The 15635-nt window shown below is 47.1% G+C and overlaps 1 protein-coding gene across 2 annotated transcripts; it reads left to right on the top strand.

Moving 5' to 3' along the window:
* Positions 1-1808: 1808 nt before the first annotated feature.
* Positions 1809-14010, top strand: MSL1 (MSL complex subunit 1). 2 transcript variants are annotated; one of them, XM_068530680.1, is made up of 9 exons: positions 1809-2922; positions 5483-5706; positions 6775-7157; positions 9059-9106; positions 9559-9623; positions 10270-10337; positions 10740-10864; positions 11006-11078; positions 11479-14010. In XM_068530680.1, the coding sequence occupies exons 1-9, from the start codon at positions 2155-2157 to the stop codon at positions 11567-11569; spliced, it is 1845 nt and encodes a 614-aa protein (XP_068386781.1). In that variant the 5' UTR covers positions 1809-2154; the 3' UTR covers positions 11570-14010. The 2 variants fall into 2 exon arrangements, with proteins under 2 accessions (XP_068386781.1, XP_068386782.1); XM_068530681.1 differs by lacking the exon at positions 9059-9106.
* Positions 14011-15635: the final 1625 nt, after the last annotated feature.

The raw sequence follows: 15635 nt of genomic DNA on the forward strand, positions 1-15635 counted from the left end.
TGTGGAGTGAGAGAGAAAGAGAGGAAGGCTGTAGAAGAAGCAGGATTTGGGTGAGGGAAATTCAGGAGTGTGATTTTAGAGGTACGTTTGAAATGCCTGTTACACATCCAAGTGGATATGTCTCCTAGGCAGCTGAATATATGATTTTGGAGTGAGGGGATGATCCCAGAAGATATAAATTTAGGAGTTGCCAGTGTAGAGATGGTATTGAAAGTCTCGACACCGAAAAAGATCACCACTATTCTATATGCCTCCTGCCACACACCTCCTTCACTGGTATCCCTAACTCCAGTACTCCCCTTGCAGATCTGAGGCCATACAGTCTGGCAGAAGAGGGCTGGGGCTCCCTTGGCTTCTTAGCATATTCGCACCTATTTATTTAAAATTTCCAGTGCTCTGTGTTTTGGGGAGGTTTTCACATTAGGCCAAAGAATGTTAGTCATCTCCATCTCCACACAGACTGGAAAAAAAAAAAAATCCCACCTCAACACAAAAGAAAAACAATCAATTAAAACTATTTAAAAGTTTTTCCAGGAGAAATTCTGTGTGAGGACTTGTTAGCTAAAGTTGCCTGTAAGTTAAGACAGACAGACACACAAAATGAACACTGAAGAGAGAGGACAAAGTGCTCAGCATAGGAGAATACCCTAAAGTATTCCTATTCCCGGTAAAGGTAAAGGTCCCTTCCGAGACCTCCTTTGCCTCAATCCTTCATGAACCCCCAGAAGATGCTAGAAGCGACTTAAGAAGGCTGGGGAGATGGCCGTTGGGAAAGAACTGTCGGTAGTAGGCAATACTTCATTCCAGGGAGGTGGTGGCAACAACTCCCTAGGCAGCAGACATCATGGATTTTCCTCCCTCGGGGAACCAGAGGTCCCCTCCGTTTCTGGCCTGGATCCCTTAGAGACAAAGAATTGCATTCTCTCCCATACCAGTGTGGGGCTGCTGGGGAGTGCTGGGGGTGGAGGGTTAGAATTCTATGCCCAGGAAACACCCGTAGGCTCAAACAGGAGCCTGCATCCTGACTGGTCCAGGAGGCGTGCGGGGCCGCTGGGCCCCTCCGGCGAGGGCCAGGCCGGTTGCCAAGGTGCCCGGGGAAGGGGTAGTCCAGCGCAGGCAGGGTACGTGCACCGCTCGGTACACTTCCACAGAGGGCGCCTCTGCCTCCCGAAGACCCCTTCCTTCCTTTCAACTCCATTCTCTCACGCTCCTCTCTCCCGAGGAGCCTCCGCATTCGCCTTCTACCCGTCATGGCCCCAGCCCTTTCTTCACTCCTCCTGACCCTCCCCCGGCTCGCCCCTCCTCCGGCAGCCCACCTTCACCCCGCCGCTCCTCGGGCTTCTCGGTCCTCGCCCCTCATCCCCGGCCTCCCCTCGCCGGCCCCCCGCGCCCGGGGCCCCCGCGGCCCCTTGCCCGCCCTCCTAGAGGCGGCGGCGGCCCCTTTCACAATAGCGCGGCCCGCCTCCCTCCTCTCAGCTCCCGGTTCGCTCCCGCCCGCTTCCCTCCCGGCGCATGCGCCCTCCGGTCGGCGGCGGCTGCGGCTGTGGCGGCTCCGAGCGACTCCGTTTTTTTTAAAGGGAAACGCTGAGGCGCCGGGGGTGACTGTGGGGGAGGGGGACCCCGAGCCCGGAGACCCCCGGGGGAGGCGACAGACCCCCTCCCGGAGTAGGAGGGCTTTGGGCGGACCCATCCCTCCCACCCCCTCCTGAGGAGGAGGGGGGGGAAAATGGAGGCTCGGGGCGGCTGAGGAGAGCTCCGGGGCGGGGGGCCGGGGCGGGGAAGGGGGGGTGTGGGGTGGGGAGACGAGGCGGGCCCGGCCGGGCCAGGGGGGGCCGAAGCGAGCTCTGGGGATGAGCTCGGGGGCGGCTGGGTGCGAACTCCTGCCTCTGAGGCGAAGGCGGCGGCGGCGGCAGCAGAGGCGGCGGCGAGGCCCCCATGGGCCGGCAGCGGGCCTCAGCCGCGGCCTCCACTTCTCCGCACGCCGGCGGGATGGCGCCCGGGCCCCGGAGGAGCCGCGCTAGCCAAGGCCTGCTGCCGCGCTGCTGAGGCGAGCCCGCCAAACTCCCCTCCCCCTCCTCCGTCCTCGACCCCCCGCACCTCACCCCTTCCCCACCCCCTCCTCCGTTTCGGTCCCCGGCGCTGCTCCGGACCACTATGACCATGAGATCCGCAGTGTTCAAGGCGGCCGCGGCCCCTGCCGGCGGCAACCCTGAGCAGCGACTGGACTACGAGCGAGCTGCGGCGCTGGGCGGGCCCGAGGACGAGCCCGGGGCGGCCGAAGCCCACTTCCTCCCCCGGCACCGTAAGCTCAAGGAGCCGGGGCCTCCGCTGGCCTCCTCCCAGGGCGGGAGCCCTGCGCCCTCCCCGGCCGGCTGCGGCGGCAAGGGCCGGGGCTTGTTACTCCCGGCCGGGGCGGCCCCCGGGCAGCAGGAAGAGAGCTGGGGCGGCTCGGTGCCCTTGCCCTGTCCGCCCCCGGCCACCAAACAAGCTGGCATTGGGGGGGAGCCAGCGGCAGCCGGAGCCGGCTGCAGTCCCCGACCCAAGTATCAGGCGGTGCTGCCCATTCAGACGGGCTCTCTCGTGGCGGCGGCCAAAGAGCCTACGCCCTGGGCTGGGGACAAGGGTGGGGCGGCTCCCCCAGGTGCCACCGCCTCGGACCCGGCGGGACCCCCACCACTACCTCTGCCCGGGCCGCCACCCCTCGCGCCCACCGCCGCCGCCGGGACCCTGGCGGCCAGCGAGGGCCGATGGAAGAGTACGAGGAAGAGCCCTCTCGGGGGTGGCGGCGGCTCGGGAGCCTCCAGTCAGGCCGCCTGCCTCAAACAGATCCTTCTGCTGCAATTGGACCTCATCGAACAGCAGCAGCAGCAGCTGCAGGCCAAGGAGAAGGAGATCGAGGAGCTGAAGTCAGAGAGAGACACGGTACGGGAGGGGTTAATCTGCGTTCGGGACGAGGAGCGAGTTGTGCGCATGCTCGGGGGAAGGGGGCTGTAGGAGGTTAAGGTATCCCTGGGTTAGGGGTAAGGAGGTTGGCCACCGGCAAAGGAGTCTTCTCAGTTGCCGGGTCCTTGGGAGCCAGGCCCACAGACACGTTGGGTTGGAGGGAGGGGTTAAAGGGCAACCTCCCAGGGGGAGGGGGAGGGGAGGTTTCAGGTGCCAAAGGGTTAATTTAAAATGACAGCCCCAGACGTGTGGGAAAGACGTTTAGAGTGGGAAAAGACCTGATTTGTGAGGGGTTGAAAAATGAAAAGGTGGGATACATATGTGGTGGCTTTATGGAAGGGGTTAACTTAAAGAGCTTTGCGTTAGAAATGCATTCTGGAGGAGAGGGCCATAGCAGCTGTTGCTCTAAGCACTGCTGTAGCATCTTTAGACAGAGTAGTAGGTCTTTTAATGGGCAGAGGGATCGAGGTGATTCACAGTGGAACCCTATTACAGCTTTTTAAAATGATATTAAGAGAATCATCACCTTTGATTTCAGACAGTTTTTAATACGAATCTGAGTTATAAAACATGACCTGCTAACCAGCTCCCTTGTATAAGCATGGTGTTTAGAGGCTGGAAGGTTTTTAAGGCATCAGGGGAAATTAAGCTTATTAAATGTATTAAGTATACCAAAATTTTTTCCCCTGTATTAGAATCTTAAGGTAGTAGGGAAGTCATTTATTATTTCTTTGTACTTCTGAGGAGCACGACTATATAGGGTTGTTTTTACTGCAGCAGTAGCTAAGGGCACCTTATGTGTTAAAACATATTCCTCCAGATATCAGGAAAGCTGTGGTGGTGGGATATTACTGTGCTAGCATACCTTACAGCTGCCTAAAAATAAACATGGTTTCTACAATTGTTGTGTTCAGGCTGCAGCAGTCTCTCTCTCTCTTCCTCTCTCTCTCTTCCTCCCTCTCTCTCTCTCTCTCTCTTCCTCTCTCTCTCTCTCTCCCCCTCTCCCTCTCTCTCTCCCCCTCTCCCTCTCCCTCTCCCTCTCTGGCGTTGTGTGCGCCAAGGGCTGAGCAGGAGAGCAGAGGGCTGTTCATTTTGTTTGCTTTCCAAATGAATCTCTCCAGGCAGCGACTGTTTTATTGGAGAATGCATTCTGCAAGGTGGAATGGGAGCTGGGGCCGGTCTCATTAAATTATCTCATGGTGTTGATTTGTGGAAGTTACTCAACATGGAGGTGGCACTGCTCAGCTACTGTACTGCAGTCTAGGGGTGTGATGGTACTGTAATTACAACACATCGTGTCCTTATTTGGGGGCGGGGGGAGGCGGGAAGAGAACGACCAGTGAAGGAGAAGAAGTCAAGGAAATGTCACCCACAAACCGTGTTTAAGTAATGTTAAGGCTGTGAATCAAAACAGAAGGAGATGAAATGAGAATGTGGCTGACAGGGGGGCTCTCTGCTGATTGTGGAGGTTTCTGTTCAGTTCCTGAGGTAATGGCCCCTTTGCAGACTTTCCTAGGCAGGAAAAGCGGGGTGAGTTAAGGATAGAGTGTCAGTCTGAACTTGGCATTCATTGCCTCTGTTGTGTATTGCAGTCTTAGCGATGCTTAAGCTTGTTTCTCTTATTCCAGTTGTTGTTTGGCCTCTCATGAAATCTATGCAGCTAAGTGGATGTAATGAAGTCAACATTAATATCACTGTCTAACCCAAATAAAATTGTTATTATAGAGTATAAGTAGCACATTTGGCATCTTTTCTCAGAACATTTTAAAGTGAACTTTTCAATGATAATAGACTTACATTTTCTGTTTGATTATGTGTTCCTCCCTTTAACTAGAATTAAAAGACTTTGTTTTCAATATTCAGACAAATAGGTATAATTTTTTTGTTATCTCAAATGCAAAGCAATATGTATATTTGATGATTGATGGGATTTATGGGTACTGGTTCTTTTATAATTCTTCCAAATTGAGTGTTCATTGTTTAGGTGGCACCTCCCCACCCCCACCCCACCCGCCTTCAAATAACACTGCAATCCCTAGTGGCACTGTGATTGTGTGAGCTTTTAATTCCTTCTCAATGTACTGTGTGGACTTTGTCCTTGTGTATAGTGTTTTGGAGTGGAAGTAGAGAGGATAGTGTTTGGAGAACCTTAGGGCCTCCTAAAAGAACATTGAGGTTAATTCTGGAAACTCCCAAACTGACTTGGAGCCACATGGTTAGCAGTAGCAGAGACCATGCCATTTAAAAGGCATGTTGTGGCCCCTCCCAGTGAAGAGGATTTTCTTTCAGAAGAATAAACTACAAATTCCCCCATGCCCCTCCCCAACTAGGTTAGCCCCTAAAATTAAGCAGTGTACCTTGTCTTCTCTATTGTGTTTAAGAAAATCTATTCAGATTAATGTCTGCCTGTTAAAAATAAGTTGAATTGCTATGGTTCATGGAAAGAGGCAGAAGACCATACTGATTCGCAAATGGGGCTAAGCACCTGTGTTTAATTTTTTTGTTTTTTAAGTCTGCATTTTGCCACTGTCTCTTTTAGCTCCTTGCTCGGATTGAACGTATGGAAAGGCGGATGCAGCTGGTAAAGAAGGATAACGAGAAGGAAAGGCACAAGCTGTTTCAGGGCTATGAAACTGAAGAGAGAGAGGAAACGGAGCTATCTGAGAAAATTAAACTGGAGTGCCAGCCGGAGCTTTCCGAGACATCCCAGACTCTGCCTCCCAAGCCTTTCTCCTGTGGGCGGAGTGGAAAGGGACACAAAAGGTGTGCTGATAACTTTGTTACACTGTCTGGACATGAGGTTACTTGTTTCCGGTGACTGAGAGTAAGGGATTAGGACTTATGAATTTGTTTTAATAGAACTATGTCTTGAATCATGAGGTCTTCTGTGCTGAGAAACTGTCTTGAAACATTCTTGCGCAGACTATGTAAGTCTGTTAGGAACATTTTGGTCACAGTAGTAACTACAGAATGCAGAGTACATCATAAAGAGAGTGGGCAACAAATGTGACAGCTGAGTTTCTTAAAGAAAACTATAGCCCTTCACTTCAAGTTAGGAAGTGTTAAATTCCTTCATTGCATCAGGCACTGGTAGACATTAAAATGTAAGCTCTAAGTGTCCTTGGACTCAAAGAGATTAGTCTAGCTATAAGGATGGCATAAGTTTTGAAAACTCAGAATTCAACTGCAATAAAATATGCAGATAGACAACAGTGATACAAACTATTCAGAGATTAAAGATTATTGTGCGTTAGAATAGTGAAACTTTAAGGAGGAGATGGATCTTGAAAAAGAAGTGTAGAATTTAGACTGGTAAAAAGGAGAGGAGTTGGCATTCTAGAAGTGTGTGTGTGTGTGTGTGTGTGTGTGTGTGTGTGTATGTAGACTGGTGGGAGAAAGAGAGTCAGAAGATAGCAAAAAAAAAAGAAATAGAGATTGTAATTAACATGGTATAGGATTGGGGGGGTAGGAATAAGAGACTGGTCTCTGGTTGACAGGAATGAAACAGGCCACAAAGTAGAGGCCTCTAATGTTAGCTAAAGGATCTTGAATAAAATAGGAACCTTTTTAGATTTAGTAGGCAGTAGGATACTAGTAGAGGTTTTAAGCATGGAAGCTCACTTGTTCAACAAACATTTACTAAGGGCCTATTATATATACTGTTAAGCGTGAGGCTGTTCCTGCTCATGACAGCCAAATGAACCCAGATATTTAGATACTTGAATACTGATTATTTTGAAGCAAGCTAGTTCTCTTGCCCCAAAATGTAATCAAATCAGATTTTATTCAAGAGTCAATAAATTCTATAATGTTTTCTTCCCTATCTAATAGGAAATCCCCATTTGGAAGTACAGAAAGAAAGATTCCTGTTAAAAAGCTGGCTCCTGAATTTTCAAAAGTCAAAACAAAAACTCCTAAGCACTCTCCTGTTAAAGAGGAACCCTGTGGTTCCTTATCTGAAACTGTTTGTAAACGTGAATTGAGGAGCCAAGAAACTCCAGAAAAGCCCCGGTCTTCAGTGGACACCCCGCCAAGACTCTCGACTCCCCAGAAGGGACCCAGCACCCATCCCAAGGAGAAAGCCTTCTCAAGTGAGATAGAAGATTTGCCGTACCTTTCCACCACAGAAATGTATTTGTGTCGTTGGCACCAGCCTCCCCCATCACCGTTACCATTACGGGAATCCTCTCCAAAGAAGGAGGAGACTGTAGCAAGTAAGGCATAGAGAACACTTGCTCTTATACCCTAGTGGTGGCGGTCAAGCTAACAAGTGTGAAAATGCCTTTGGCATTTTTAAAAAAGTGCAATCAATAAAGCAGAGTTCTGTCAAGAATGAGTAAGTTAACAGCCAGAGACAGACACTGTGCAGGCATTGCAAATAGATGGAATTACAGCAAAATGTGCTCAATGTATTTGCCTGCTTACAACACTGGGAGATGTGTTTGCCAGTAAGTTGCTCATCACAAGAGCACCAGACTTGGGGGTGTAATCTCCGGCAACTTGCATGCCCTCTGAAAGAAGGGTTTTCTGTGCTGTGAAGTGCATAGAACTTATACTTTGCCATGCACGACTGTTCCTGCAATTGATATTGTGTGAAACCTGGGAGGGTGGTCTTTGGGTGTTCTCAGGGGCCAATGGTAATTTTTGGGTTGGGGAGCCAGCTTGGGGTGGGGAATTTCACCTGGGCCTCCGCTCTTTAACTATATAAACATTTATCTGTATCTCTATGTCCCGGTCTGGGGGGCAGGAGGAATCTGCCAAAGACCAACAGTCTTACTTTATCTTACGATACTTCACAAAGGTTCTAAATGTGAAGAGTTTACTTGGATTGCAGTAGCCCATTGGTTGTTCATATATTTAAATAAAATGGTCTACAAACTATTTTTCAAACAATAAGGACTATCTTGGGATATCTGAGCTGCTTGGGATGGGTGTGGGGTATGGGACCTTGGTCTTCATTCCCTTTTTTTTCTTCATGGCTTCCACACAGAGATGCTCCCCTATCTCCTACATCAACCAGTAACTGGAATGTGCCTTCAATCGTGTAATGTTAGTCTGTGACAGTCACAGCGGGTGCTCCGGGGTGATGGTGGGGAAGCCTTGGATAGAGTCACAGCCCTGAGTTTCTAACGCTGTGTCTTGCCCTAGTAGGGATGGGGATGGGAATCCATTCCAGTAAGACAAGAGCATTCTCCAGGCTTTGTTTGGCTGTTCTGGTGACAAAATTAAGTGGGGAAGATAGATTACTCTTCTTAATTATCTAAAATTCATTAGGCCTTACACTTGAGTACATGAGATAGACCAGGACCCTGATCTAGGTTCAGGTTTTTTGTTGGTTCAGTCAGTTGAACAGGTTCATCCTTAATGGTTAACCTTCTTGCTGCCATGGCAATGCTGTGTAACAAGAGAAACCGTGAAGCAATTTCCCATCCGGGATTGGGAAATGGCTTAGTCCGGAGCTGTTCTGTGTGACTGGCTGTTTTTGAAAACCCTTTCTGCCCTAGTACAGAAAATTCCGAACACCTCTAATATTGTGGGCCTAGCAGTACAGAAAGAGTCTGATGGGGGGAATCCCAGTCCTTTGAGGACCCTGAGTTGTGAATAAACGTGTGAATCCTTATTCTTGACGCCCCTATCTCAAGAGGAAGTCTCAATGGCTTGTTTTAAGGAAGCCAAAGTCTTTGTGCATGTTGTTCAGGCTGGACCAGCAAGGTAGTTTGTTTGGAGGGAGGAGGGAGCTGTTTAAGAAGACTACATATGTAAGTTTTGAGAACACTGATCTTTTATTTGAAAACTAGGGTCAACTTTTACTCACCTGCCATGTTCTGAGTTTAAGGTTTGATATCCTTGGCCATCAACTGTTGCAGGGAAACCACCCTAAATAATGAAGAAAAGAAGTCGTCTCAGTGTAAAAAAAAAAGTGGTGGGCTTATTTTCTTTTCTTTTGTCTGTTGTTCCCTCTTCCCCTCCCCCAGAGAGAAATTCTCAAAAGAACAACTCAAAAAACCAAAATGGCTTCCTAGTGAGAACTTCAGTGTTGATCCTCTCCTCCATTTTGGGTATGGGCTTTTTTTCTTTTTACACTGAGGTGATTCTTCTTTCCTGCATTATTTAGGGTGTCTGATGCCATCAAGTGTTGCAGGCGAAACTTCAGTCTTGGCTGGTGAGTAGAATAGGAATTGTGCTGGCTGGGCCTGGGGTGGGGGTTGGTGGGATGGTGGACGGTTGGGAGCTGCATTCCCCATCAGTTGGATGGGGGAGAGTGAGATTCCTTGGTGTATGATTACACTATAGACTTCCAAATGACTACCAATTTCAGTTGTTTTTCAGGAACTGCAATAGCATCCATTATGTGAATTGTCAGGTATTGGTTTAGGGTTTTTTGTGATCCTGTGTTTGGCAGACTGCAATGGCATTTTAGGTTCTTTTAATACCATAGCAAGGACACTGAATATGGCTTCAGGTGAGGCCATAGAATGGATTCCTATCACTTGGTAACTTTGTCTTATCTGGGAGAGATCTCTTGTCCTAGTGAATAGTAGGTTGTGTGACCTTGGATTTAAGGGTGGTTCCACCCCTCCTCCCTTTCTTTTTCTTTTTCTTTTTTCTTTCCAGTTCCTTCTTGGAGGGACCACTCAGTAGAGCCTCTAAGGGACCCAAATCCTTCAGACCTTTTGGAGGTAGGTACCTAAGACCTGTCAGTAGAAGGGAGTGAGAGACAGATAGAAATGGGGCTGTTACTTGAATATGTCGTCGTAACTGTATGGATGGGTTAAATAGAACTTTGAAGCAAGAAGGTAACTTGAGAGATTATCTAGTCCAACTCCTTTGTTGTATAGATGAGAAAACTGAGGTCCAGAGTGGCTAAGTGATTTATTAAAAAATAAATAACTAGGGAATGTTCAAAACAAAGCTAGATTTCATGCTAAGTAGAAAAGTTAGCGTGTACCACTCAGCAACAGAATTATATATTCCAACCTCATTTGACTGTTAAAAGTTTGATACTTACTTTAAACTCAGACTCTTATAAAGTATAGAGGTAGGGAGGGTTTGTGGCAGTCTCAAGGGTTGTTTCAGTTTGATGTGACTTTCACCTTGGAAAATTATAGCAATGATTTTGGAATATGGAGATTCTACAGGGTAGGGGTGGGGAAAGGAGTATGTGTTTTGTTGATTCTGTTACCAGGAGGTTCCTATGATATCCATAGAACTCACAGACTCAGGTGGGACCTGAAGGTGAAAGATTTTACATTCCTGGAAGCTGGAAATGAGTATACACGTGTCACACGGTGATAAGTAGCTTATCAGCTGCTATTCTTTACACAGAACCTGGATGACAGTGTGTTTTCGAAGCGGCATGCAAAACTGGAGCTGGATGAGAAGAGAAGGAAAAGGTGAGGCTAGAGATGTCCATTCTGGGGACAACTGAGCCCTTATAGGACCCTGACCTCTCTTATCTATGCTGAGGGGAGCTCTGGAGCTCTTAATACTTTTAAATTACTGGCTTCCCAATTGGTTGAGTATCAGAGTTTGAAGTGGTGGTTGTTATTCACGTTTGGCCTCTTTTTCTTCTGGGGAACACCAACGCATGATCTAGACTGCCAGACCTACACAGCTCTTCCCTAACCAAGCAGGCAGTTCTCTTTACCCCCCTACCCCGCCCCACCCCCCATCCCCCATCTAGAAGACTCAGCAAAGATCTCCCTAGCATCTGGATTGTGTGAGTTGCCTTTATAGAGCTGGTTTTCAGTAATGTTGGGTTTGTTTGTTTTGTTTGTCTGGTTTGTTTTTCCCAGATGGGATATTCAGAGGATCAGGGAACAAAGAATTTTACAGCGACTGCAGCTCAGAATGTATAAAAAGAAAGGAATTCAGGAATCTGAGCCCGAGGTTACCTCATTTTTCCCTGAGCCAGATGATGGTAAGTTTTGTTTATCTAAAAGAGTACAAGGCTCCAGGATACAACTTGCTCTGAATGAATGCAGTATTTTGGAACAGGTATAGTTGCTAGACATTTTCCATCTGTGTCACTAACAAGGTTCCATTTGGCTTTCTTCCGTAGTTGAAAGTTTGATGATTACCCCCTTCTTGCCTGTTGTAGCATTTGGACGACCATTACCAAAACTAACTCCACAGTAAGTATAAAGTTTTTTTCCCCTCATCTCTCAGGTAGTCTGCGCTTCACCTCCCTTCCAGACTTCATGAAAGCCTAGATATAAGGTGGAATAGCTGGCTTAGGGATAGCCATGGCTCTTTGACAGAAGTGAGGCTGCCTGGGCCACTAGTTTTTGCAGTGATAAGATTCCCAAGCCAGGAATTAGGAGGATTGCTTTTTGAATTAGAAATAGATTATTCAATCACTTTAATAGCACACCGTTGCTCTGGCTTTGAGGCAGGAAAGACACTCTAAACTTGGGACTTGGGAGTCAGGGCTAGGAGTGGTAAAGGGCATAGTGTCTTTTTTTGAGTTAGTCTCATGTCCATACTGAGTTTCTTCTAGTCTTGCAGGTTGATTTCCGTATCCTTTTTTGCCAGGAATTTTGAGCTGCCCTGGTTGGATGAGCGTAGCCGATGCAGGTTGGAGATCCAGAAGAAGCAAACACCTCATCGGACATGTAGGAAATAGCTGTGCTGGCAAGAACCTTCTGTCTTCAGATAGTTGTAGCATGCCATTCCCAGAGAGTGGCAGAGACCTGTATATGTGACCGATGTCCTCATGTATGTTATCATTCGCTGGTAATGCCCTTCCATACGCCCCTGATCTTGGTTTTGTTTTCATCACTCTGATTTCACAAATACTCTTTCACTGGGCTAATTGTGAATTATGGAGGGTGATTGGGATTTCTTTTCCCTTTTTGGGGAAATGAACTCTCAAGCTAAATCTATAGGATGGCAGATTTGGAAGCTTCAGGGGTCTGCTTCTCTACATTTGCCTATGTTAAAAGGGTAAAAGGGCTCTCTTCATTAGACTTTTGGAAGATGAAGCAACCCCTGCCTTTAGAGCCGTGCCTGCATGGCACTCGTCTTGCCCTGGTATACCCTTCCTTATAGTGTGAGTATAATGGTTTTTACCCCAAAACAAAACAAAACAAAAAACCTCACCATGAGCTTAAGGACCAGATGAGGAATAACAAGTGACGTGATGAAGCAAGTCATCTTCACAGGGTAGAAAAGAGATTGGAGAGTTGGTAGATAAATATCTGAAAAGACAGTTCTCTTAAAACTATCCTGTGATATAGCCATGTGGGAAGGGATGTTTGGCTGTGATTATTTTCTTAGTTAATGGGTAACTGAATTTCTTCTCCCACCCCTCAAAGAATAAAATCTTCTGAAAAGAGAATGAGGATGGTAAGTTTGGGACCAGTTATGGCTCTAAACAAAAGCCGTTGGTGTTTGGGGATGGCATGCCAGATCCTGTATAGATGTCTTTGTGTCACATCACTTCTCCAGTATTCCTTAGTTGGGTTTTATCCTTTTAGCTGAGCTCTTGGTGGTGGGATAGAGATTTAGGGAGGGTGGGGGTGTGTGTGGAAATATGTGCTTCCTTTGGCTGGCAAATGTCTACATCTTGAAACAAACAGATGTACCTAATGAGCTTCTCCGTTCATTTTGTAAAAATAGATTTGTATGTGTACCATCTTAGTTCCCCCCTCCCCCCCACCCCCCACCCCACCCCCATTTTGTTAAAAGAATTTCAGGACAGCACTCCAGGCCACTTTGGTCTCAGTGTAAGATCCCTGTAACTATCTGGAAGGAAAACAGAGCCAAGACCTCTGGTCTTAAATATATAGGAATTGCCTTTCTTTAGTCTTCAGGACTATTGTATGAAAACAAGTAGGGGTCTAATCTCCTAGAAGGTAGGGGCTTTTATCCTTGAAGAGAATATGTCCCCAGATTATTAGCACTTTTAGAGGAGAAGCCAAGGTATGTAGGGTGTGTGGCCGGCCCATCAGTGGAGCATGAGAGAATGGGATACCACTGTGGGAAGGGAAGAAAAAAGTTCCTCAGGGGCCTCCCACTGCTAAAGCTTTTTGTGAGATGTTGATCTGTGCTCCCCGAGTTTGACTTTTAAAGGAATTACTCCGGCAGCACATGTAGTATTCTTGGATGATCTTGCTGCTCTTATTTCTCCTTTGTGTGTGTGTGTGTGTGTGTGTGTGTGTGTGTGTGTGTGACTATGGGTTTTCATCTGTAACTCCATCTGCTTAGGAGAGTGGGCTCTCCACAAGGGAACCTGCTGTGAACTTCATTGCAGCAAGAATGTAGAGAGAAATAGGACTTATTCCACTAGGGGCTCTCATCTCACACCTTAAGGAGAGGAAGGAGATTTCTAGAAAAACTGGGCCAGATTTTCTTCGTTCTCCATCATTTTAATATGGCAAGCTGTTTGGCTTTCCTACTCTGACCTATGTTATGTTCCTTTATAATGTGCCCAAGAAGAAAAAGACCAGTCAGTGTCTCTTTTATTCCTTGATTCCTCTCAGTTTCTTCTTGATTTTCAGCATTTGTCAGATTCCTAATTTGGATATGCATTAGCAAATTTAGCCTTTATGTTTGTGCCTATCCAGCAGACTCCCCAGATTTTGAACTTGAGTTAGACTAAGAGGAATCCATGGGTGCTATCTGGCCAGACTTAAGTGGATTCTATTTCCTTGGTTCTCCCTCTACCTAGGACCTCTTATTTTATTGTCCCCTCTTCTAGATCAGTTCTCCTTTGATTTGGATATGTTGAAGTTTTGTTGAGAAGGAGGTTGGAGAGTAGATTAGCAAAGTTCCAAGAGCAGAATTACAGTGTGTTGAAGTGTGGGGGGAAAATTAGTCTTATTTTTTCCCTACATGGGATACAACACTGTGAAATTCAATCTTCAACTGAAGGACCTGCAATTCTCCTAAAACACAGTTCTTTGTTTCTTTCCTTAACAAAGTTTAAGCTAGTGTTAATAAATTAAAAAGAGAAATTGCTTGTCTGTCCACTTCAGCTTTGTTTTATGCCCATTGCATATTGTTGTCTGTGTTGTAATTCATACTTTTGATACCATTTCTGATGTGTAAAATTGGTTGTCTTGTAAATATCTTATAAAGAGTTCAATTGTAAATAAACTATTGTGGCTGTTAATTTTGAACTTCTGCTTCAATTTATTAGATTTATTGGGAAGCATTAAACAATTCTGCTTGTATATTTTAAAAGACTAGGAAAAGAAATCCATTTTCACAAAATAGAAAAACACCATTTTCCCTTTTATATGAGATATCAACTTCCATTTGCGTATGAACACAATGTATGTTTCATCCCTCTTTGTCCTGTGTTCTTCCTTACACATAATTGGCAACTTTAAAAACAAGAGATGATAGGATACTTGGTGCCTGGTGTCTAAATTAGTAAAACCTCAGTTGGAAAGACCTTAGAGGTCTTCTAGTCTGACTCCAATACATGATTTCCCTTTGACAACATTCCAGACAAATGAAGTCCAGCTTCTATTGATTGACTGATTGATTGATTGATTGATTGATTGCTGTGTTGGGTCTTCGTTTCTGTGTGAGGGCTTTCTCTAGTTGCGGCAAGTGGGGGCCACTCTTCATCGTGGTGAGCGGGCCTCTCACTATCGCGGCCTCTCTTGTTGCGGAGCACAGGCTCCAGACGCGCAGGCTCAGTAGTTGTGGCTCATGGGTCTAGTTGCTCCGCGGCATGTGGGATCTTCCCAGACCAGGGCTCGAACCCGTGTCCCCTGCATTGGCAGGCAGATTCTCAACCACTGCGCCACAAGGGAAGCCCCAGCTTCTCCTTTAACACTTTGTTTTCTCCTATACATTTTTTTCTAAATGTTAGAAAATTCTTACTCGTTGACAAAATCTAACTTCTTGTAACTTGAGCCCACTGGTTCTTACTTTGCCTTCCAGGGTTATGAAAAAATATCAGTTCCTCCTTTCCTCATAGTCCCTCAAATAGTTAAAGTTTGCTGTGGCAATCCCAATCTTCATGGTTAACATTCAGAGATTTTACAATTGTTCCTCAAAAGAAAGGATCTTGAATGTTTCAGTTCTCTGGATGAGTGAACAATTTGCTCATGTCCATTTAAAAATTGAATCCAGGGCTTCCCTGGTGGCGCAGCGGTTGAGAATCTGCCTGCCAATGCAGGGGACACGGGTTCGAGCCCTGGTCTGGGAAGATCCCACATGCCGCGGAGCAAGTGGGCCCGTGAGCCACAACCACTGAGCCTGCACGTCTGGAGCTTGTGCTCCGCAACAAAGAGAGGCCGCGACAGTGAGAGGCCCGCGCACCGTGATGAGGAGTGGCCCCCGCTTGCCGCAACTAGAGAAAGCCCTTGCACAGAAACGAAGACCCAACACAGCCAAAAATATATATATAAATTAAAAAAAAAAAAAAATTGCATCCAGGGGCTTCCCTGGTGGTGCAGTGGTTAAGAATCTGCCTGCCAACACAGGGGACACGGGTTCGAGCCCTGGTCCGGGAAGATCCCACATGCCACGGAGCAACTAAGCCCGTGCGCCACAAATACTGAGCCTGCGCCCTAGAGCCGGCGAGCCACAACTACTGAGCCTGCGCACCTAAAGCCCGTGCTCCACAACAAGAGAAGCCACCGCAATGAGAAGCCCTCAAGCCGCAATGAAGAGTAGACCCCGCTCGCCGCAACTAGAGAAAGCCCACGCACAGCAACAAAGACCCAACGCAG

Source organism: Eschrichtius robustus, chromosome 20 (assembly GCF_028021215.1).
Source record: "Eschrichtius robustus isolate mEscRob2 chromosome 20, mEscRob2.pri, whole genome shotgun sequence".
NCBI classification, from domain to species: Eukaryota; Metazoa; Chordata; class Mammalia; order Artiodactyla; family Eschrichtiidae; genus Eschrichtius; species Eschrichtius robustus.